Raw genomic sequence first — 24,238 nt, 5'->3', positions numbered from 1 at the left:
ACTGTGCTTCCTTACACAGATGCCTCTTGCTCTGGGGTAAGCATTATAAGCAGGGTCAGTCAGGGTGAGTCAGAAAGGTTACAGCTTTTTAGTTTAGAAAAAAAGCTAGTAAGGGGGCTTGATGGAGGCATACACGATTATGCATGGTGTGGAGAAAATGAAAAGGGGGAAGTTTTCTGTTCTCATGATAATAGGACTTGAGACAATCCAATGCTGAATGTTGGAAGACTGAGGACAGACAAAAGGGAGCACTTCTTCACATAATGCATAGTTAATCTACGGTAATTCATTCCCACAAGATGTAGTGATGCCCACAAGACTGGATGGCTTTAAAATAAGCTGACCATTTTTTAAAGGATAGAACAAATAGGAGAAGGTTATCAATGACTACTAGCCAAAATGGCTGTATTCTTCCCCCAGTATCAGAGCAGTATGTCTCCGGATAACAGTTCCTGGGTATCACAAGGCAGGAGAGTATTGTTGCATTGCTTGCAGGATTCCTATAGTCATCTGGTTAGCCACTGTGAGATTAGGATGCTGGACTAAATGGGCCTTTTCTAAATAGGCCTCATTAGAAGAGCAGGCCTCTTCTTATGTTCCTATATTCTTATGTAGTTTACCTCTTTGACCCAAATAATATGAGTATTCAACAATAGTGCCCTTTCTGAATCATTTATGTTTATTATTTAGGCTTATATAGGGCAAAGATGTGACAGAGGAGGAAACTGGGTAACTGGAGCACACACAAACCTATTAAGAATGAAGGTTTTTTCTCTCACAGGAGAAGTGTTTGCAAGATTGTGGGCAAGCTAGCTCTTTGAGGCGGTGCCATCTAATTACATATATAAATATCTTCCAGTGTTCAAATATTTGTGAGGAAATTTATTATGAGTGTGACTAATACCACTGGCTTAAGGGCTGGCAAAGTGCAGGTGGAGGTTGTGCAAGCTTTCCCATGGATATGTGCCAGTGCACCTGAATAATTTCAACCATTAGTTGAGAATCCAGGGAACTGATGAGCAGGTATCACCCAGAGCACTTAACTGAATGGTGTGTGTGTGTACATGTTGACAGTTACTGAATTTCTGGTTATCACCATAACACACATTTGGGTGAATGAGGAGCAGCATTTCATTCTGGCGTGTGTTGCTAACAGAAGGGTTAGTTTTGGTCACCTCTTCTTGGATCCAATCTGACTTTTTTCTTCTGTAATGACAACTTAATGTAAGCCCTGCATGTGATAACAGTTCAACCATATGCAAGCTTTCCTCCTGCTGAAGCTGGTAATCTTTTCTGATTAAATGACCATCATGAAAAAACCATAATATGATTAAAGAAGGGTATGAAGTGATAGGTGCCAATATCCTTGAATAGTCCTTGAATAAGTTAAAAAGAAGATTCGCCTCATGTGCCAGTTTGTGGACACAGGGACGAGACTGGGGGAAGTCCCTTAAATACTTTGGGCTCTAGATATCTGAAGGGCTACATACTCCCATCTCACTGCAAGTCCTGAAAGACCTGTTTCTGCATATCAGAAGACTGATGCCTCTGTGCTCCAAATCTCTGGATGACATTTCCCAGTGGTTTCATATAGAATTAGTCCAAATGCCTCCCCCAAGCCATGCCCACCTTGCATCAGATGTGGGGCAGGGCTCATTGGTACCTACAAACCCTGAAGCCTTTGCCCACACAGTTTCATTTCAAACCACATGGAAAAAGGAAAGCACTTTACCTGAACTCAAATGGGTGTCAGATGACTGACGGGGAAGTTGGGGGTGTCAGGATCCAACCCACCAGCTGGATCCCATTTCCCATCCCTGTTCTAGGCTACCACTCTTAACTTCTTCACCAAACTGCAATAGAATTTGCAGAAGGGAGGTAGTATAGGGATTATCTTCCTTGTTTTGGGGAAAAAATGCTTCTTTAAAGATGTTTCCTTCCTTAGAGCTATGCACATGCCATCTACAAAAAGAAAAGAAAAAAGATGAAGCCATACATATTGAAAAGATTAGTGTGAGCTTGGTAGTCCGTCTAATAATACATGCAAAAAGACCCAAAATGACAAATAAACCCTTTTAAAAATATACTGTAGTGAGCTGGAATAAAATAAACAGCAAGATGTGTGCTGCCAGGAAGTCATATGATCAAAGAGAATACACTGAATAGCTTATACCTATTCTTTCAGATAAAATGAGTAGTTCAATGCAGAGGTGTGATCACTTCTGGTGGGGGGAACTTTATATGCATGACTCAAAGATTCAATGGCTGGGAAAGACAGTGCTGGTTTTAAATAATAGTGTCAGTTCTGAGTGCAAGGTGGTATGTGGTCATTGCTTGCAGTATCTTTCTAAATCATTTGAATGGAAATATTGGATTAGCTAACCTTGTGTCAGGTCTGTTAGTTAGATAAACTCTCCAACTGTTCCTGACTGAAAGATGCATAGCTGGGACTGAAAGCAGCTGCTGCTTTTTTATTCAGGTTTTTGTGAACTGTCTTACCATCATCATGTTTATATATATATATATATAAATATATAAATAAAATGATTTATTAGACTGAAAGGGGATAACAAGCCAAAATTTCACAGCTTTGTCTTTTCACAGGGAGCTTCATCCCAGTAGGAAATCCTTTTTGCCGAGGCCCATCAGCTGGACTATACACGGTAAGCAGCTCAGTATTCCTTTTTCTTTTTGCATATAACATTAAAAAAACTTTTTAAAATCCTTCTTCAAAAGTTATCATTGTACAGCAGCTTTCTTATCCTTCTGTTCAGTCATAAAAGACCTGCCTTCCACAGAATCATTGTCCATGTAGGCTTTTTGGCTCCCGCAGTTGCACTCTGAACAAAAGATCCAATATTAGCTTTGTGTACTATGCTTGTAAAACTCATTGCAATTAGGTATGCCTAGATCGCAACTCTCTATCCTTAGGATGTCTTTAGATACACAGTTGTGGAGAATAAGGAAAAGTGGACACAACAGGACCTGAACTTGTATGCTAATTCTTTGTACTTTCAATTGAGACAGACACAGAGAGAGATGGACTCTAATTGAACTTTTGCTCATTGATTGTCTTATATTAAGCAGCATTGTTGCCACTTGTGTAATGTGTAGACTGAAATCTTAGTTGTACTTTGTGTTTTACTTACTTTAAAATAATAAAGAACCAGAGTTGTGAGTAGGGAGGTTATTGTTAAACAAAATAACCTCATTTTAACCAATTGGTCTCCCAAAGGCTTCCCATACTTATCTCTTTATATATATACATACATTATCATCATCATCATCATCATCATCATCATCATCATTATTATACACACACACTATGACCAATTTTTTTGTATGGATGTGAGTTAAGTTGTTTTGGGTAACTCCTTTGTTACACGTATCCAAAGATCATGACTAAGATTAAGGTGCTTCCTTTCCAGCTGTGAGTCTTGCAGAATAGCCATCATACTTTGTCCCTCACCTTCTTCTGTTCCCTCCTTCACAAAATGCAGTGGCATAAATAATGCAGCACTTAATTACAGCAATTACATAACTGAAGTGCCCTCCCTACCAATTTATTTCAGACCCGGGGAACAGATTTGCTCATCCCCATCTTAAAGCACATATTTTTCCTCTAATGTGGGCAAACATCTCACCCAAAGTGCACTAGGGACCTCTCATCATGCTCAACAGAGGCTCTGGATTGGAGATGTTGATATATATATAAGCTTTTGTTTACTGGTTTTCCAAGCTTATTGTGCCCCTGCATAAAAGCATGATTTATATCTATAAGCTGTTTTTTCCTCAATTAGTGCAGAAACTAATTTTCTGGCTACATTGGCTCACAAATTCCTGAGTGAGAATTACTTTCAGATATACCAGCCCAGAATAGCTGAAACCAAAGAGGGAAAAGTAAAGATGGGAAATTCATTATGGTATTCGTTAACTTTTTTATGGTGCTGGTAGAAAACTTCCAACAGTATGTAAATTGACGTCCTTTAAAGTTGAAAGTGAAGTGTTTCTGATTAAAGGGAAATGGATCAAAATAGTTTTGGAGTGTGTTTGAATAATCTTAGCAGTTGAATTATGTCACCTACTTTACAATTCATCCCTTTTTTAAAATCCCTGTAGGCTTTGTCGAAGCAGCTGTGTTTGCATTTCTTTTTTGTGTTTGTACATTGCAGGACTCAGTAAAGTGCATCCTGGCACAGCTTTTCCTCTAGGCAGATTATAGATTCCCATGCTCATTAAATGCTTAAAGGACTATAATCAAATCAGGATCATAGTCTTCTGAAAACCCAGGAAAGCAACAGTAGTAGCACCAGCAATAATTTAATGATCTATGCCGTAGAAAGACCAACACATGACAGTAGTTTAGTTACTTTTTACAGGAGTTACTTATTCTGTAAGATTTTAACACAGTTGTTCCTTTTTCCTACCCATTGTTTATAATCTGAATTTTTCTTCCTACCATAAAACACAGCATAAAACCTGACGTTACATGAAAGTTCTGTCACTGTGAGCTTAGTTGTTTTAGGCTAAGTGACTGACAACTCAGAACTCTACTGTATCTCTGTACTTTATCTGGACAACAGGAATAATACTGTTTGGTTTCACAGAGCTGTTATGATGGTAAATGAATAAAATATTGTAAAAAGCACTTTCTATTTCTATATAAATTCTATTTGTATTTTTTTTACTGATCATATAGGTTTTATAATTATGTCAATCTACCAGTTTGAGTATCTTAAGCAGGATACTTGTTAATAGTGAAAGTAGGTGTCCAGTTGTGCAACAGACCTTTGCTTGCTCAAACAGGACTTATCCTTCCTCCCCATTCCTTGCAGACCCTATGCATCCCTAATACCTGCCGCTGAGAATTAGGAGACCCCCCTGGAGCGGATTGGCAGAGTGCAAGAACATAAGGGGGAAAGTGAATTCTCATTACATCTGATGACAGGACACGACACTGTATCTCACCCAATAATTGCCTCCTAAGGCCGCAGTCCTGCTTTTCCTTGAAGGGCATTTTAGGGGCCATTGGGTTTTTCAGATCTCCTTCACAAAGCATAGACATGGTCCTTAGAGAGGGAGATCTGACCTTGTAAGCTTCCTTAGTGAAGCAGTGAAAAGGACCACAGCAGGTGTTCCTCTGACATTTCAGGGGCTAAAGGGAGGGAGGTTGGGATAGGCTATGGATCCAAGGCCCTCCTGTTCCCCCAAAAGCCACCAGAGCAGAGGTTGGGCTGCTAGAGTTTATTTACCTACCACTGGAATCAACGGGAGGAAAACTTTTCATGGGGGGAAAGTTCCCAAAATGGGGTCAGAAAAGAGGGAGCAAGAAAAACTGGAGCTTATATATTATGGTTTGTCCACTGCCTTTGCTTCTCCATCCTTCAGCCCCTTTGAATTGCTTGTGCTCTTTTTACTTACTTATCTGTTTAATAAAGTAAGGAATACTCTTTGGACTACTTTATAGGGCGTCGTCCTCACAAAGTGACTTGCATTAAATACATTTTAAAATTACATTTAAAATAAATAAATAAACCTTTTTAAACCAATTCCAAGAGAGTATGAAACAATGTAAAGGAATCACCTGCAACAAATGAGTAGCTATGGCTCATTTGAAAGTCTGCATTGTAGGGGCAATATGTGATTCAGTATATTCATTCCATCCACATCTCTAAGAACCTTAATTCTTTTATTTTTATTGATTATTATAATTTAACACAGGGAAAAACATCTTAGTCCAACTGTTATTGTATGACATTAATTCTTGTCTTTGATCAGTTTCTACAAGAAGCAGAGAGAACCTAAAAATTACAGCATAGTTACATTTTCACCATGCTGTTCAAGAACCCTGTGCATGTAACCAAAGGTATACCAGCTTGTCCAGTGCTATTCAGTCTTCCTCATTCAGCTTAATTTTGAGGGGAAGCTTGAAATATACAAAAGGATATGTTCACAGCTATTCCCTGCTTCTCCGGATGTAGGGGAAACTTTTGCTCCACATCCAAAGGAAAGTGCTGAATTGGGGTGGAGATGTAGAGTTCAGTGGTTCTCAACATGTTCCATAGCTGGAAAACATGCCATCTGCCAGAGGCAGGCCCACTCTGAAATTTAAATCTGACCCTATCCTAATAGTTCAAAATGTCTGTGGACTCTTCTGTATATTTTAAGCTAATATGAGAAACAAACAAGCCCCGCGGTAGGTAGGGATTAGAGCAGTAAAAAAATAACTTGTATCCTTAATGAAGTTTATCTTTGAGATTTAAAGTTGCACAACATTCATAATTTGCTGTGATAATTATTTTAATATAAAGTCCTGGAAATTAAACAACCTTTTATACATTTGCAATAAAGTAAAATTCCATGTGCAGCTTCACTACCAACATGTTTGTTTGTTTGTTTGTTTGTTTGTTTGTTTGTTTGTTTGTTTGTTTGCAATCTCTTACTTGCACTTCATGGCTAAAAGTAATACTAAAGGGGGCTAGAACAAGCTTCAAAGCAGATATATTATAAAAGAGTGAAATAAGTAAAATATAACACAGTAGAGAATCTCTTCAACAAAAGAATCTGGAAATATCCCAGAATCAATATATTGGTTCTATTTTTGAGCTCCTCAAGGCAACTGAGTCTTCCATTCTCCATCTGGAAGCTGGTCTCTGTTCAGTGAAGGACCAGAGTGCCTATCCTTGCCACTAGGTATTAACTAAAATTTTAAAAGTGGGATCAGGCCCATTTTAGTACTTTCTGCTTTCAATGAGATATTGACATGCACATGACCTCTCTTTTGGCATTCTGAGCTCATTAGACTTTGAGATTGCTTCTTGCCACATGAAATCTCATATTTTAAAGCATGGTTTTTGTGCTAATCTCACTTCTGCCTGTCTGTCCAAATGTGCCCCTTGGTATGCCAAACTATCCATTCAGACCCCTTGTCCTCACTAAGTAACCAGCATCACAAATGTCAAAGTCCCCCTACACTTCTGTCTTGCTTTTAGAGCAACAATTTAAAGGAGAAACGTTTATGGGGATAAGTTAAGAGTTTGCTCCCCTGAAGAACTTATCTGACACAATGTCTGGTTTAAATTATCATTTTAACTATGTAATGTATTGTTTTATGTATTTTTTAATGGCTTCAGCAACACGAATAACAGTTGTTGTAAATGAACTCCAACTCACATGAACCACAGCCAATCTGCTCAATGATCAGGGTGGATGGGAGGTGCAGTCTAGCAACATCCAAAGGGCAATCGGTTCCCAGTCCATGGTCTACAGTGATTAAGTGGTTCTCCAGGTTTTTAGACAGCTTCTATATGACATCTGCTCAAACTTCTATTTTAGACAGGGGTCAGCAAGGTTTACCTTTGGCTGGGCTGGTTCACTCCAGCGGAGAAACCTCCATGGGCCGGAATGCGCGCATGCGTGAGCGCACCTGCCTGCGATTTCCGGCATCTGCGTCTGTGCAGACACAATTTTTGGCATCTGCACATGTGCAGACGAGATTTCTGGCAAGTCCCCGTGCCGCGCTGTGCTGGTTTAGCACAGAGCACGGGGACTTGCTGAGTGGGCAGCTGGGTTCGGGGGTGGCTCATGGGCCGGTTAAATGACCCCTGTGGGCTGCTTGTGGCCCATGGGCCTTAGGTTGCCCTGATTTTAGATGTCTAGACTGCCTATAACATGGAGACATCTATATTACCTTGTAAATAAGGGTATATATGCCTATCATAATGGGTGCTGTGTTGCACAATTTTGTTGCCATCTCTACATGCTGGCCTGTGTTTAATGGCATAGGAGCCAATGAAAAGGTGGTAACCCTGAATCCATTTCTCTGCATGGCAAACTGGTGCAAGCAAACCTTCCATATGGAGACAGCCACTATGAAGAAGGGTTTAAAATGGACCTTTGTGCATTTGAGTATTCCTTAAGTTTGTAAGCCTTAAGTCCACAGACCTTAGGAAATCCTGAGCTAAATTTAGTGACATGCTTACTAACCAGTCATCATTGTTCCTTATTTGCTGATTTTTCAGTTTACCAAATTGTCTCTAGATGCCTTCCATGGCCAGGTTTTGTGAAATTAAGAAGTAGAAATGATACACTAATCACCATTAAGTCCTTAAATGGAGGTTATGTATCATCCCAGTTCCAACAATTGAAAAGTAAAACACTTATTCCTTTAGGTGGAAGCACTTTGTATCCACATAAAGCTTTAATACAACATCTGGAAGCATTCAAAAATATCCCTGGGCATGCTGAAGTTTTTAATCTATTATTTCCTAAAGCTTACCTCAGCTCAAGGAAGTTTGATGGGGCCTTTGGAGAGCTCATAAATATCTTTTTGAAAAGAATTATAATGAGAATAGTAATCATCATCATCATCATGACTCATCACTAACAAGAGCCACTCCTTCCCTTCTGGTAAAACTCACTGCCTTGACAGTGTTACTACTCTACAAATGCTCATATCAAGGAATGAAGAGCCAAGAATAGGCTCAAACTTGCCCTTTCTGGATGGCTGCACTGAGAAATGACAATTAGGTAAATCCACTGGTTCTCTGCTATAAGAGCCAAACCAGGCCTGATTTGTGTGTTTAAACCTGGATCAGCTGCAGTTCATTAGAAAGACTGAAAGGCATGGTTTGAACAGCAAAAAGGGGTGCATGGGTGAGGAGCACAAAACTTCCTCTTCCTTGCAGGATGTAGCTTACTGTCCTTCAGCTTCTTTCAACAAGTGCCTTCCCTCCCTCTCCCCCTCCCAAAAAGGCTCTAGTATTAAAGCCCAGCTGAGGGTAATATGCTTTTATGGCTGCAGGGTGGCAAGGCATGAACAAGGGGAGGGTTCAGGACCCCTCGTCTCCCTGATCATTTGCTGATCAAACCACCCCCACTGCATTTTCTATGGGTGCAGGTTGAAGCACGGATATGCCAACATCACATCTATTTTACCTAACTGAGATCTAGTATTCCCAAATTATAATTTTTTTATTTTATTTATATCCTACCCTTCCTCCCTGAGAACCCCAGAGTGACAAACACTAAAGCAATAACACAAAGGAATTAAAAATAAATTAAAGCCCCATTTAAAACATTTAAAAATAAGATTTTTAAAAATGTGAAACAGTCACATACCCTCACAGGTAATAATTTCAAGGTTGCTGAGATCTTCCAGTCATCAAATGCCTTGGAGACTCCACTATTGCCCTACCCCCTCCATGCCGGCCTGAAGGTTGCTAACTAATTCCTCCTCCCTCCATTGGAAACAATCAGAGCAGGCCATAACTGTGGCTAGTCCACACCTTTACACCACTCCCCACCTGCATTAATGCAATCTATTCCTGTTAAATAATTTCTTCCAGAATGCCGAGTTTCCAGCAGCACCCTGTGTGAGAGGAGACACTAGTTCTGGTTCAGTCTCTGTCCAAGAAACAGTAAGTGCCAGGCAACTTTTAAAATCTATTTTCTCTATTGTGTGTTGATTTTTCATCTTAGAAATTGTAATAAGTGCTTCTAAAATGACCTTAAGTTCTTCAACACTTGTTTTAGGAATATATTGGCTCTATTTAAAACAAGATCACGCAGATTATCAATTGTATATAAAATGGAATTATGAAAACACTGGTGTACACTTTTAAGTATTTCTTCAAAATCAATTACATTGCATGGATAGGGGCCATTGTGTACAAAAGAAGACAGCTCTACTACAACTCCCCTTCCACAAACCCCATTCTCCTGTGAATGGAACAAAATTGTTGGATGTCACCCATTGGATATAACAAATTCTGTAATGCTCAGCTATTCATCAAGTGAGCAAACAAGCAAACTTTTCTTGTCACTAAGCTTCTGGATTCTCTGTTTCAAAATAAATGAACTGATGTTTGGCATTATATTCTAATAACTCCAGTGACAGAAAGAGCATGTATAGCGTTCCTTTATTATTATGCATTCCATTGAGCCTTTTGTCAAATTTTCATTTTTACCTTAGGTGCCCTGTATGGTTTTCTAGTTATTGCTGAAGATTTATTAATATTTGCAACAGAGATTAGGTAACATCATATATTTTGCAATTATTTAATGCAATGACATCCTGCCTTTGGGAAAGATTTGGGGGGGGGGAATCCCCACAAGTACTATGTCATAAGTTCCATCTTCATCGTTTTGCTATCTAGTTTCCTCTTACAATACAGATGTTCTCAGTAGTGGCAAAGGGTTATCAGTGAGCAAAAACAATTCTGTCTTCCCACAGCCACTCATGACGAACCATCACATGATGGCTGCTTTTCATTACACCATTGGTGAGATTGCACACTTCACCCAAAAAAGCCTATTATTGCAATGCTATCAAGAAGTCACCTAAATAAAAATGGGTTTGCGGTGATGTCCCAACACTGGGCTTCTCTACATGGAAAAGGCATTTTTGATAAGATGTAATGCAGTATAAAAATATCCCAAAAAGTTGGAGTTCTTGATGAATAGATGCAGGAAATAATGGAGTAACAAGAACTCAGGCCACAGTAATGGTTTGATTAATTTCAGTTTTACAAGCCCTGTTTCAGAAATTCTTCCTTCTTCAGCTAATTAAGTATGGAAGTCTTAAGGTCTACCTTCTTCTTCCTTCTTCAGCTAATTAAGTATGGAAGTCTTAAAGTCTACCTTAAGACTTCCATACTTAATTAGCTGAAGGAAGAATTTCCAAAACAGGGCCTTGTCCTGGTGCTTTGTTTCCACTTGACACACAAATACTAAGAAATAAATTTACAAAAGACTTGTAAAACTGAAATTAATCAAACCATTACTGTGGCCTGAGTTCTTGTTACTCCATTATTTCCTGTATAAAAATATCCAACATGCCGTGGCAATTCATTTGTGAACTGATCTAAATGCTAGTTTGCAGTGACATGGTCAAAGTTGGGGGGGGGGGTTCTGCTTTGAGTTGCTGCAGGTAAATGGATTCTTAAACACACATCGTTTCCATGCATTATGATTTAAGGACGCCCGCAGCACAAAGTAGATTGTCACGTGCAGCAGCCTTTAAAAATACAGATCAAATGGATTGCTGAGCTAAACTCATCAGAATGTACCACCATATAGGCGACTTCGCCAAAATAAGTCTTTTACCTAATTTTTGCAATTGCTTTATGTTACCATAACCATCTTTACAGCAAGATATCAGTATACTGTGTAAGTAAATGATATGAAGTGTTGTACTGAGCAATATCAAACTTTTATCATCTAATTATGATTTTTTTAAAGTCATCTAAAGTGTAGTAGAAAAGTAATCAGTGCAGCATTTCCCAAAATGTTCCGAAAGAGTTTTCAGCTAGCAAAACTACCCCATATCTCAAGTGTTCGTTCCAATATGTTATTTTGTACCTCAAGGCAGACAAGTTCACAAATAAAGTGGGCTCTGAGAGTGGTATAACAATTCTAAGAAAGTAAATGTATCAAACTTCATTTGCTTATAGAACCAGCAGCTGCTGTTGTTTTTTTGAAGCTAATCTTAGTGCCTTTCAATGTTCTTAACTCTTTCTTGAATCCCACAACCCCTTTATCTTCCTTCTCCTGCTGTGTTCCCACCAGCCCCAAAACCTGAGACAGCCTCAGCTCTCACCCAAGTGTAGCTTTGGTTACAGCAATTTTTCTATTAGAGGAAGTGAATGTTGGTGTTTCGTCTCTGTGGTGCATTTGTGATAAAGCTGTGGTGGTCTTATCTCTTTCTTAGGTAGTGGCTCTTTATGACTACACAGCGCATCGATCAGATGAGCTAACCATCCATTGCAGTGACATTATCCAAGTGTTATACAAAGATAATGATAACTGGTGGTTTGGCAGCCTGGCGAATGGACAGCAAGGCTATTTTCCAGCCAATTATGTGGTTGGCGAAAGTACGTATAATGCTTCTCCCTAGTATTTTTCTGCTTGTGGGGCCTTAACTGATTATCAAAGATTTGTCATTCTGTGCCGGTGTGCTGATGTGTTCAGCATACATCTGATATATTAAAATAATTAAAGTAGGATTAAATGTGAAATTTGAACAAGCATGCACTAGTCTGACCAACAAACAAGAAAGTGATGAACTACCACACACTGAGACTACCTTAACTACCTTATATTGTTCACTCTAACCTCATTGTAGAATGTTGTTAGAGTGAACAAGGTTTCAAGGCAGAGAGTTGCCCTGTCTTGCTAACTGCCATCACCTTATAATGGAAGATGTTGAAGCTGCTATCTTTAATGTTTAAAGCATGCACTCTGCTAAGCATTTGGTTTTGTCTAAAAATTGAGGTCAGAATATATGTCCTGTTTATTTTTTAAAAAAATCAGGGATAACAAGCACTATTTTAAAAGGCATTCCCCCCTTTATATTGTGAAGGAAGGAATGCCTTTTCACATGGGAGGAGATGTCTGATGCAATGGGTGAGAGTCACCTATGGAGCCCTGTCAGTGGAATCCTTCTGCAAGGACTTTCACTTATGCAACAGGGTGTTGTCCGTCCGTCCCCGTCCCCCCAAAAAACAACAATTCTGGAGAGATCAGGAGAACCTCCAGAAGAGGGGAGGGGGAGAGAAAGGGGGGATTGTTCTGTTTTACAAGATGAAATGTTTGCAAAGACTGAACCATTGTAATAGCATGACATTGTGCTAATGCATGCACGATGGGTGAAATTCAAACAGAGTCAGTGTGCTTCTTACTTCAGAAATACTGTTTTAGCCCATATGTAAGTTTAATCAAAATCATAAAATCATAGGATTAAGATTTTTTTTAATTAAGCAAATGTTCTCAAAGAAGATAACCACAAGTGCATTCACAGACTTAACAGTCTCGGCATAATCCCTACATGTCTATTAGTGTCTCTTTCCTTACAAAAGTGTCCATATTATTATTACTGAAAATTGTATCCACTGATGTTAGAATTAGTCTCCACACCAGAGGGCACCCTATGCAAAAGTCCATCTATTAAATCTCCATTTTTTATTATTTCCAATAACTGCTATTCATATACCTCTAAATGTTTGGTATCTATATGATGAAGTCATGAAGGGATGGAACCGAAAAATATGGTAAACGTATAACAGTAAGCGAAGGCAGTTGGCTATTCATTTTCTCTGTGTTTTGTAGTCTCCCTTCCAAATGTTGCAGTATTGATTATATATGGAGATGGAGAGTACAGATGTATGGAGAGAGACAGCAGTTACTTCTTTCTGTGTCATATGCAACAGCCAGGGAAGTACTACAAAAATCAATAGCCTTGAGTTATTGAAATGGGTATATTGAATAATGATGGAGAAGCTGACCCCAAAATGCTATGGATCAAGTTAGATTATCTCTTTAGTGTCATGTTAGTCATAATTAATTACTTATGATTCATTTTCAGCACAATATGAAGAACAACTATCTTCGGGTTTGGCCGAAGATTCTACTCCTCTTCTTTTCAGTGAACAGGGAGAATCAGCATCGCCAGCTATGCCTGGGGTAACTGTTTGCAGGAAAGGGCATATGGCACAATTATGCAAGATGGGATTGCATTTACTATTTCTTGTGATAACAGGTTAATTGCCAAGTGCTTCCAGCATATGTTAATTTTAATGCATGGACTTGCATGAATTCAGCATTTCTCAAACAGTGGAAGCCTGGAGGTTTTTATGCCTACAAAATACAATCCGTACATGTTGGGAAACATTTCATTTGGCAGAAAGGAAGAGATGAAATTTAACCAAGTTAAATTGTTGCTACAAATTGTTTAGCTTGATTTAGCGGGAAACATATCCAGAAATGCTAATAAAGTGAAGATTCCAAATGGTTTATATTCCTTTCTAATTGCAGCTTCATGATAGATGGTTCTTATGTCAATCAGGAGCATGTTACATTCGGGATCCAGAGCCCTGTGCAGTGAGTGCCTAGTGCAAGGACTGTGCACCAGAATCTTTGGTGGGCATAAACATTTGCCATTGGAAAAAACTGATTTAAGTTAGGCATAACTGGGACAACTTCAATAAACATCAGCTCCTCAGAAAGATGGAACGATATAATAGTGCTCACCAGTTGCTCTTTCATTTACTTTATTTTAGAGTCAACACACTTAAAAGGAGTTCAGATTTTTTCCCTAGATAAATTTGTGTGTGCATGTGCACTTAAAGATTTTGTATTAATTAGCTATCCTACATCAGCAAAAGGGGGGGAAAAGTGTACTCAAGCATTGTATTTTACAGTGATCAGGCAGAATCATTAACATGGCTAAAAATGAATATATGTTTGTGTGCAGCCATAACTCAAAGCCCATAGAATCCCACAGTGAGCTGCACATGCCCACAAACCCACCTCCACACCAGATGGCAACTTAGGGGCAATTTGAAACCTGGAGGAGTTCTTGAAACCTGGAGGTGTTTGTGAAGCACATGAGAAGCTGCTGTTTAAAAAACTCACAAATTCAAAAGTCCCATTGCCACACCTAAAGGAGCTCTCTGGATTGTGTAGTGTTTCATACGGGTGTTTCATAATGGCAATTTTGATACAGCTGGACAGCGGTTTTGCCGTTGTTTTCTGAAATTTCCATATAAATAGATACAGATAAAGACAGATATATATGGAGTCTGATGAACCCATGAGAGGTACAATTTTGCAGTTGTACCATTTCAGAATTTCCATGCCATCACATCTCATAAAATGCAAAGTAAAAGTAAAAAGTATTCACTGCATATATATCCCATTAATACTTTTGTTTGAGCCTAAATCTCTTAAGTCCAGCATCAGATTCAGTGAGCCACACTTGTTCATTTTCCACTATATTTATATGGAATTAGATAGTTAGAAACCATGCAAGTTGTCTGCCCTTGGTGTCATAGAGGACAAATGCTGCCTTCCTTGGTGCTCCACTCCAAAGTCGCCTTTGACTGGACTTAACCGTCCAGGGGTCATTTACCTTACCTATTACCATAGAGCAAAATTATCATTATCATACTAATAGCCCTATTAGCATTTCTGTTTCTAACTATTAAAGACAATTTACAATCAAGACAAACACAAAAATATATAAAAGGACTTAAGCTAAAGAAAGTACCAGGATTTTTTTAACAGCTTAAAGGTTGTACTCTGCAAAAAAAAGAAGAAGGGATAAATCTGTCTGCTCTACCTATCTGAAACCAAGGGGCACTGGGGACCAAGGCCTCTCTTGAGACATGGTATCAGATATTGGGTGCTACAGCTAGAAAGGCTTTATCTTGCTACTTAACCACCGTATTTCTGGTGGCAGAGGGATAGACAAAGTGGTTGGGCAGGCTCAAATGGAGGAGACAATCCTTTAAAAATTCTAGTCCCAAACTAGATTCTGATGTTACTAGATCTAATTTTGGATCTAGACAATAGTGATCTGTAATTGATCTCCATCATAGCACTAAGGTAGAATATGTAGGTGCTGCGTTACATTGAACATACCCTGTTGTGTTTGTTTTTAAAAATAATAATAATACTGTACAGCAATAACATTTGGAATTGGTATGTGGCAGTTTGTATGCTTATTAATTTCTGGCTTTAACTACCATATCTTTAAAATATTCTGACATTGCATTTAGCTGATATTTTAAAATAATCAATTCACACAAGAGTAATTTTGGGATTTTTACAAATCTCCCCTCAGAGTGAAAACTGATGTTAATAGTCATTACATTGTCAATAACATTTAAAAACAAATGCAGTCCCCATTGAAGACTCATTCAAGCATAGATTCATAACTTGTGTGTGAGAATGTATATGTATGTTTTTGCTAAACACACCTGAACATTTCAAGGGGGGTTAAAAGCTGTGGAACTGTTTCCTCCTTTTTAACCACAAAGGGTGAGAATTTCATGGGTGAGGGATCTTCTTTCTGAAGCAAGGTATATTCTACCCTCATTCAGGAAGCCTGTGGGTTTTTTTGTCATACACGTGTTGACCCCGTTTTCTTCTCCCCCCCTCCCCTTTCTCCTTTACTGATTAAAGTTTTCCTATTTTGCAGATGTCAGCATACTTCAATAAGTCAGGAGACCAAAGATTTATTTCAGAGAATGACACAGACTACCTGGCTACACAGTAAGCAACCATTTGTGGAAACCAACCTGCTTGGTTTGTTCCATTGCTTAGAAGTAGTTTTTTTAAAAAGTGCTGATTTTAATGCAGCTCTTGAAACTAAATGGTTCAGACAAGTTTTTACCAATCAGAGTTGGATTTGTGAATTCTTGATCTTTTCCTCTGAAAATATGAAAATTATTCTCTTAGCATCTCCCTACCTGGATTTCTTCTGAAAGATCAATCAACAAATTGTCAAAGAGTTAGTTCAAAGTGTTCACCCACTTTCAGCGTACTTGTCTTGAGGATCATGTTTCCTTTAGACACAGTTTTGGTGTGTCCCAGCATCATGAGATCAGCCCGCAGCAGCCTCAGAAATGGAATCTAAAGGCCAGTGATTGGGAAGAAGCACAGTCTAAATAGCTGTAGTCTGACAAATTTCTAACACAGCCTTTTATTCTACTTTCCCCATAGGAGTGGAAAGAGGAAGACAAAGAAGAAAGGCATACAAATGGAGCAGGCAGAAGCCATAGAATGCAAGGCTAATGCAATTGACAACTTTCCATCTAATGATGTTGAGGATGAACCTAAAAAAAGCATGGTGAAGAAGAGGAAGAAAAGAGCTGTCAAAACTGCAAGTTCAAGTGGAACTTCAAATGATGCTTTCCAGCTGGACTCTCCCAAAGCATAGTCTCCATTTTGTTTTTGGATGCTGAGTTCATGGATAAAAAGTAGTATGCAAAAACATTCCACTGTTTATTGTGGAATGATGATATCATGTTTATCGTGGTGTGGTGAGCCCAAGGAGAAGAGCATGTACTGAATGTTCCACTGAAACGCATATGAGTTAAAGCACCAAGTATGACTTGAGTATTTCATTTCTGAGAATAGAAAACACTTTGAAATATCTCGATATTTCTCAATTGAAATATCTTCAATACCATTGAAATAATCAGTTTTTGTTGGGCCTATTCATGTCAAAATAAAGTGGTCCGAGAATAGTTTGTTTAAATTTTTTTTAAAAGCACTTTTCATGAGTAAAGTCAAAAGAACTGTTTACTGAGGACTAGCCTTTGCAACGGTCTCACATACTGATGTGCATCTGCAAATGAGAGTGAATAATCATATGAGTAAATGCCAACTACAATCACTACGGGATGCAACAGATAGCTTTTTGTATATTGATATTTAAAAGTTTTAATGTATATTATTAATGCACATTAATGCTAATAGTATTAAAACAATGCAATAGTAATACAATAGGTTTTGCAGAATTCTGTTTTTGTTACACTCAAAGCATTGCCAAATTCATTTTCTACTTTGTTCTGAAAACCTGTTTTGCATCAATATGTGGGTGTGATATATTTTTGTGTCGTATTATGTTTATGCTCAGGTGTAACTGTTTTTAAATTAAAAGGCATTAAGTTGTGAAGGAATTATTCATGATGATTTCCGGTGACTTTATTTATGGTCCTCTTGTGTATGTTGACTGCGGATGTCCAGGTTATTTATACCATGTTAGGAAATTCTGCCCCCTTCCTTTCCGAAGCAATAAATAACATAAAATTAGAAAACCCTTTTTTAGTAGTCATGGCATTTGATTCCATTAAAAAGAAAGAAGTGAGAATAACCATGTTGACCACTGATGTGTAAAATAACATCCAGATGCAAAGAATTAAATACTATATACATATAGTATCCCTGCACATGTTTAGCAGGCACAGAAACACATAAACATGTTTATCTGCATAAAACTCAGTTTCCTCCTTCAAACAACTCTTGTAAAGATGTAGTTTGTACAGGAGAGCATTGCAGTAACCCAGGCTGGATGTAACTAGGTCAGGGGTACCAATGTGGTACCCCCCCCCCCAGACAATATTGGAGTACAATTCCCATCATCCTTGACAATTGGCCGTGGGAGTTTGAGTCCAGCAACATTATGGAGGATGCCATGTTAGCTATTCCATGTTGGTTATAAATAAGTGAGGCCAGATATACTCCCTCTAATTAGGATTTTAGTTTAGGAGTCAGCCAAAGCTGATTCAAGGGTCAGAACATCTCTATGCACTTCAACAGATTCATCAGCCAACTGCATCTGCATCTTACCCAGATTACTTTTCAGTTTATTTGTCCTCATCTACACTAGACACTGATTCAGGGTTTCCACAGCTTCCATAGAGTCAGAGTATGGAAACAAGAGCTGCATGTGATTGAAATACTAGTGACACTTCAGCACAAACTTCTGCATGAATTCTCCCAGCTGTTTCATTATAGGTACTGAATTGCATGTGGGACAAGGTGAAACCCTCTGACACCCTGTAAACCAAATGCCATGGGATAGAGGACTAGTCCTCCACCTGCAAGGAACAACCTTCCGGCACATTGGGGAACCAATGCCACCATAAAACAATACCTCCCAGCCCCACCTTGGGAAGGTTTTGATGGTACTGAATGCTGTTTAGGGGTCCACAAGTAACAATTGGGTCACACACTCCACCTGTCATCTACAAGGGTGGTTTTTTTCAGTATTAGAATCAGGTTGGAATATAGAGTGGAATGGATCTAGTTAATTGGTTTCATCCTGTTAATCTGTAGTTTAATACATGAAATTGAGGTGCCACTGAATGCATATAACATGTATTTTTTAGAATACCAGATGTTTGTAAAGGACTGGGGGCTACCATTTTTTCAAGTCAAGTTTAGAGGACTGAAGTCACAATAGCTTGTTCCCTTGTGATACTGTAACATTGCATTTCAGACTCCTCTGCATGCTAAATATCCTAGCTCTCTGCTCTTTTAATATTCTAGAGCTGCTGGTGGTGATGTTCTCATCTCATTTCTTTTTTTCCTTTACATAAAATCTCTCGTCATCTTCAGGTTTTGAAAGTAAATAGTCTAGTGTGACATCATGCTATGTATTGGAGAGAGCTGAGCAGTAGCCAAGATCTGGATGCTCGTTTGGAAGGCATTGTTAACTATTAATTTGACATTGTGGACACTGAAGACAGAAATAACACTTCACATAAACACCATACTGATGTGGCTGTAATCAAAGGCACAGCGCCTCCTTTCATGCTAGCAAACTGGGACTCCAATTATGTTCACTGCTCTGAAGCTGAATAGAGCTGCTTTGCCACACTTTCCAAATTGAGAGTGGAGATGCAGCAGCAGTCTCTTCTAAGGCACTGTTCCAAATAACAATTAAGGAGAGAAATCAGATAAAAGGCCCAACATGAAGATTTATGGAGCTGAAAACATTCTCTTTAAAACAGTGTTGTTGCTATTGTCATTACAAAGAAAAGCATAGGTTTTATTTGCATTCACCTTCCTTTCCACACATGGGAGTTAAAGTTTTCTACTGCTTTGCATTCTTAGGTGCAGAATTAATAGCTATCTGCCTTTCTTTGTTACACAAAGTGCACAGATATGTATTCAACAAAATGGTGCACAAGTGATTTTCCAATGCCTAGCATTAATATCTCATCTCCCTTAATATGAATAAGTATCAGCACATCACAAAACTATTTTGCATCATTCTTCTCTTGGCAGAATTCTAACCAACAAACCATACAAAATCTTCTTTTACCTTTTCTGAGAGGATTTTCCCCAATAAAAATTATATGTAGTGGGGGTGTATTTTGTTCAGGGATGCAGAGAAATATTCGTTTATGGGTTTGAAAAGTGTTCATTGGTGGAATGGGTTTCTCAAACGATCAGTCTGTCAACAGGGAGTGTGTATGTGGGTGGAATCAATTGAGCAGATTGGTATTGGAAATGAATCTGAGAATCTCTTTGGTCACAATTTTACTTCTCCCCTCACCTGTTGAAGCTTGAAGTACAAATGTCTGTCTGAATGTGGTCTTGGTCTGCACCCTGCAGCATGTTGTGCAACCGCACACATGCACACGTACATGCTAAATTCTTAAGAACTGGGTCATTGTATTTTCTCAAAGTCGGCTTTATCTTAATAGGTACCACTTCAGTTCTGCACAATTTCTTAGCTGCCACTCAAAATCCTCCTCCCTCCGCCCTTAATAGGAACATCCACATATGTGGAAGACACATTTCTGGCTGCCACCTCATATCCCATCTGGATCACATATAAGAAAATTGCTCTATTTATTGGAAGCTCACTTGGATACTTTTATAAAATGGTTCTGTTTAAAGAAAAATGTTGTATTCCTTTGTGCCTTTGTGTTGTTGTTGTTTTAGTGCAGTTGCAAAGTTAATTGAAAAAATAATTTGGCATTGCATGATTTATTGGGCAAAACTTTCCTGGCTGGAGAGGGTTTCCTAAAAAGTCTCCATATAACTCAAGTTAATTACAAGAATTAATTTTGAAGTGAAGAAGGCTAAGCTATATGGGCACAACACCAGGAAGTTTAAAACATGAGTTCTATTGAAACAGTGGAGCTCTGGAAGAACCTGCTACATGCTTTTGTGCATTTAGGGGGTTTAGAGGCTGGGCATGATCTGTTGTTTTCTATTTTCCTTCATTTTTATTAAGTTATAGCCCATCTTTTTTTGGAAAATCAAAATAGCCTTTAAAGTCTGTTTGCTCCTAATTTAACATGTATAAATAGTTCAGCAAAGGCACAGTGAACAGCATACAGGCAAACCATTAAAAGGAAAAGGAGAAGATGACACAAGTTGCCCTTGCCAGCTCCCACAACCATCATGTTGCATTTGGGTTTTGCCTTAAAGTCTTTTAAGAAACAGACAACACGAATCAGAGCAGTGTACTTGTAGCATCACTTAATTCAAAAGGCAAAAGGGGATCACAATCAAACAAGGGCTAATGAGAACACAGAGGAACATGACAATTGAGAGTCTCCGTTGACTAGCGAACTAAGTCTGCCGGCTGGACCCAATTGTCTACCAAAGAATTGAATGTCAGGATCATTTAGGGTTAACAATGGTCCAACACAAGAAAAAGCAGACAGCTATGAAAAATAGCCGGCATGGTAGCCATTCTGCAGAGACCAGGGATACAAACTTGATAATGAGGCAGTGCATTCACTGCATCCTTCTGCTCTAATTACTAAGGTGAATAGGAAATACTTAATCGAAGACGGGAAGAGGATAAAGAAGGGGGACAAAACACTTGTTTTGTAAACACAAATAGGAGAATATTATTTAAAGAAACCTTTTCTACTATATGTGAAATAGTAGCCACAGCTCTGCAGTAACTGCAGCATACATTAGCAGGTGCCGTTTATGAAACACTTGCAGTGCAGTAAGTAACCAAATTCTTTTTGTAGAAGGGGAACTGTTCAGTAGGTGATTGTTTTTAAGTAAGCAGATATAATTATGAAATCCTAATGTGTATTCTATGGAACTGTTGTTTTTTTTTTTTTTTTAGCTTGCCTCTAATAATAAATACACTTTCATCATTTAAAAATATAAATGAATGAATCAACACTGTACAGGCAAAAAAGTAGAATTTGTGTGCTAGAACAAAGATTGGCAAAACATGGATGGGTGCTGTGTCTTAAAGTATTTTGGTCATAAAATATATCATTTGGTAGCTCTGAAGGGAAACAATAGCTGGTGGTTTTAAAAAAACTTTCATTTCTAGTTCAATTATTTCATCTACAATGTTTTGAAAATGATAATTATAAATGTTCCACATCAATTCAAAGTTCCTTTTGGTTTCAGCTATTAAAGTATACATTTATAAATGAACTATGTAATATGCAGAAAGTATGACTGAGAAACATCTATACAAGAAAGAGAGCTCACTCTGTTTTGAGGGATAAGCAGGAAAGTGACAAACCAGAGCATCGTAGTTTGTGGGATAACTTCCTTTCACAAGGATGGGAAGTTTTAGCCTTGTCCTCTGCTTGAGGTAACCCATTTACTTTTCAACTCTTTCCCTTATTCTGAGGTAAACATGCTGCATTTCTTAACATACATTTTGTGCATCTGGGTTCTTCTTTTGGCAATCTTTTGGCATTGCTATTACAAGATAATGTCAGACGCTAATAGGACTGGGCATTCCTCCTTTTGCTAAAGATTGATCAGGAATACTCAGTTTTGTGAACGCCATTCAGCTGCAGTTAAGTGGAGAAAACTTATTAAGAACACTTTTCCAGTGTATGAAGAAAACACACTAAGCAGGGACTTGATCAAATGGCCTACATCAAGTGACACCTGAGCAAATAATGTCATCACCATTTGTTCTAATTTTTAATAACTCATTTTTATTGCATTTGTGGTACATTTCACAGGTCTGAACAGAACGAAGATGGAATACAACTTTAGGACACTACACTGCCTTGAGTCCAATGGAAGAAATTTGATAGATAATTAATTTTATTCATATAACTAACAGCCAACATCCCTATTAACTGCTCTCTGGGGGTTGCATTTGAGGCAATACAGACCTCCATATTATTCTGAGATAACTGTCCTGTCCAAGACTACAACTCACCCTGTACTGACTGGGGCTGATGGGAGTTTGAGTCCAGCAACATTTGGAAGGACACAGCAATGCCAGATTTAGAGTGGTGCAGGCAGTCCCCCCCCCCACAGGGTACTAAGCTGAGGGGATGCAAAATTGAGACCCATAACTGAAAAGATCCAGTGGGGGAGGGGATTTTGGCCTCACACAGGGCACCCTATTACAAAAGTTTACCGAAGTTCACACCTAACACATGTTCCCTATCCCTTTTGTAGGCCAAGGGTTGTGGTTAGGAATTTCTAAACAGCCATTGTGGAGGTGAAGGGAGCAATATCTGTGGCTCCAGACAGCTTTGGGAAATCTTGGTTGGATATACTGGCCTAGCTGAAAGACCAGTCAGCTTTTGGAAAATTTCAGAGCCAACTGGCAAGGCTCACCATTCACTAGACCCTCCTCTAAAGCAAAGTCTGGCCTGGTACTCTGGCCCATCGATGCCAACTAGTCATGAGGCTTCATCCGGGACACGGGGCAGTATGTCACTAAATAGCAATTGCTGAGAAACGAGAGCAGAAGAGGGCTATTGGCCTTGTGTCCTGCTTGTTCTGCTTTCTGGTGCGAATGTGCAAAACAAGATGCTAGTCTCAATAGGCCTTTGGTCCGACCCAGCAAGACTCTCATCTTTTTATGGGCAGAGCCTCATGGCGGAGCCTCGCTGTCATTTTAACTTCCCAAATGCACCCAAAGGAAGAAGAGAGTAGGGCACTGTGGGGAATTTAATGGTGGCACCCAGCCACCCAGTACTCCTCAGGGCACTACTGCTTCCCAACATGACTGCCAGGTCAGGCCACCTGGTCCCACCAACAGAGGACAGTGAGCACCAGTGCTCACTTTGCCCAGGCCTTCATTGTGATAGCCTGTGGCACTCAGTTGTTTGCAGCTTTGTACCTCAAAGGAGTTATTTTCCTTCTTCCCTAGTCTTGCTGTATTTATGAGTTGTGAATACCCCCCTCGAGTGAGGAAAGTTAAAATACCAACAACGGCAGTGTATTCAACTGAAGCAGCATTTTCACTGTCATTGTCTCGAGGGCTGACCAATTCCCTTTTCATTTCCTTGATGCCAATACTGTTCTTTTTTAGCTTGCAAATGCTTCTTTTAATGGAACAATGTATCTTAACAGTAAAGACATACATGAATGCATGAAAAAAGCAGACCAATTTTTAGTTACACTTCTATAGTTACACAGGCTGGAAGAGCAGAAAGCTAGCTGCTGCAGCTGTAAATTTTCTGAGGATTTATCTAACCACAAATACAATGAAATGGGGAAATGGGGCTATATTAAACTGTGCAAGAGAAGCTGCTGGAACTCAGCCATTTCTGCAACATCCTGTAATTAATTTATTATGACAGGTCTGGCAAACTGAAACACCCAATTCACTTGCGACAGACTTGCGACGATAGAGATATTTCAAACTCTGTAATAATCACATAAAGGGCAGGTACGTCTGACCAAATGTGGCAGTCAGGGGCAAGGACAAGACTGTAAAATTAACTGAACAAGTTGCTTCTCCAAGATGGCTGCCATCAAGACGCTTTTTTGCTGCCTGAAGCAGTGCCCAAATGGTACCAACTTGGGACAACGCCTTTCCTATCCCTGCCTTCATCTATCCCTCCCTCATGGTGTTGCTTAAAGGAAGTCCATTGGCCCCGCAGAATCGACAGGGCCTCCTCTGTCCTTCTGACCCTAGAAAAAAAAGAAAGCCTATTTTAGGGGTCAGCAACCTTTTTCAGCCTTGGGCTGGTCCACC

The 24,238-nt window shown here is 39.0% G+C and overlaps 1 protein-coding gene across 1 annotated transcript in view; it reads left to right on the top strand.

The window, feature by feature from the left end:
* AHI1 (Abelson helper integration site 1) overlaps positions 1 to 17,470 on the top strand; it is a 68,706-nt gene extending 51,236 nt beyond the window's left edge. The window contains 6 exon segments of the mRNA XM_033143839.1: positions 2,605 to 2,663; positions 9,348 to 9,419; positions 11,711 to 11,873; positions 13,364 to 13,461; positions 15,980 to 16,053; positions 16,504 to 17,470. Coding sequence (XP_032999730.1) covers positions 2,605 to 2,663; positions 9,348 to 9,419; positions 11,711 to 11,873; positions 13,364 to 13,461; positions 15,980 to 16,053; positions 16,504 to 16,720 — 683 coding nt within the window. The 3' untranslated portion in view covers positions 16,721 to 17,470.
* Positions 17,471 to 24,238: the final 6,768 nt, after the last annotated feature.

Source organism: Lacerta agilis, chromosome 3 (genome assembly GCF_009819535.1).
Source record: "Lacerta agilis isolate rLacAgi1 chromosome 3, rLacAgi1.pri, whole genome shotgun sequence".
In the NCBI taxonomy this organism is placed as follows: domain Eukaryota; kingdom Metazoa; phylum Chordata; class Lepidosauria; order Squamata; family Lacertidae; genus Lacerta; species Lacerta agilis.
Note: the sequence above shows the minus strand (reverse complement) of the source record. Positions and strands in the feature narration are given on the sequence as shown.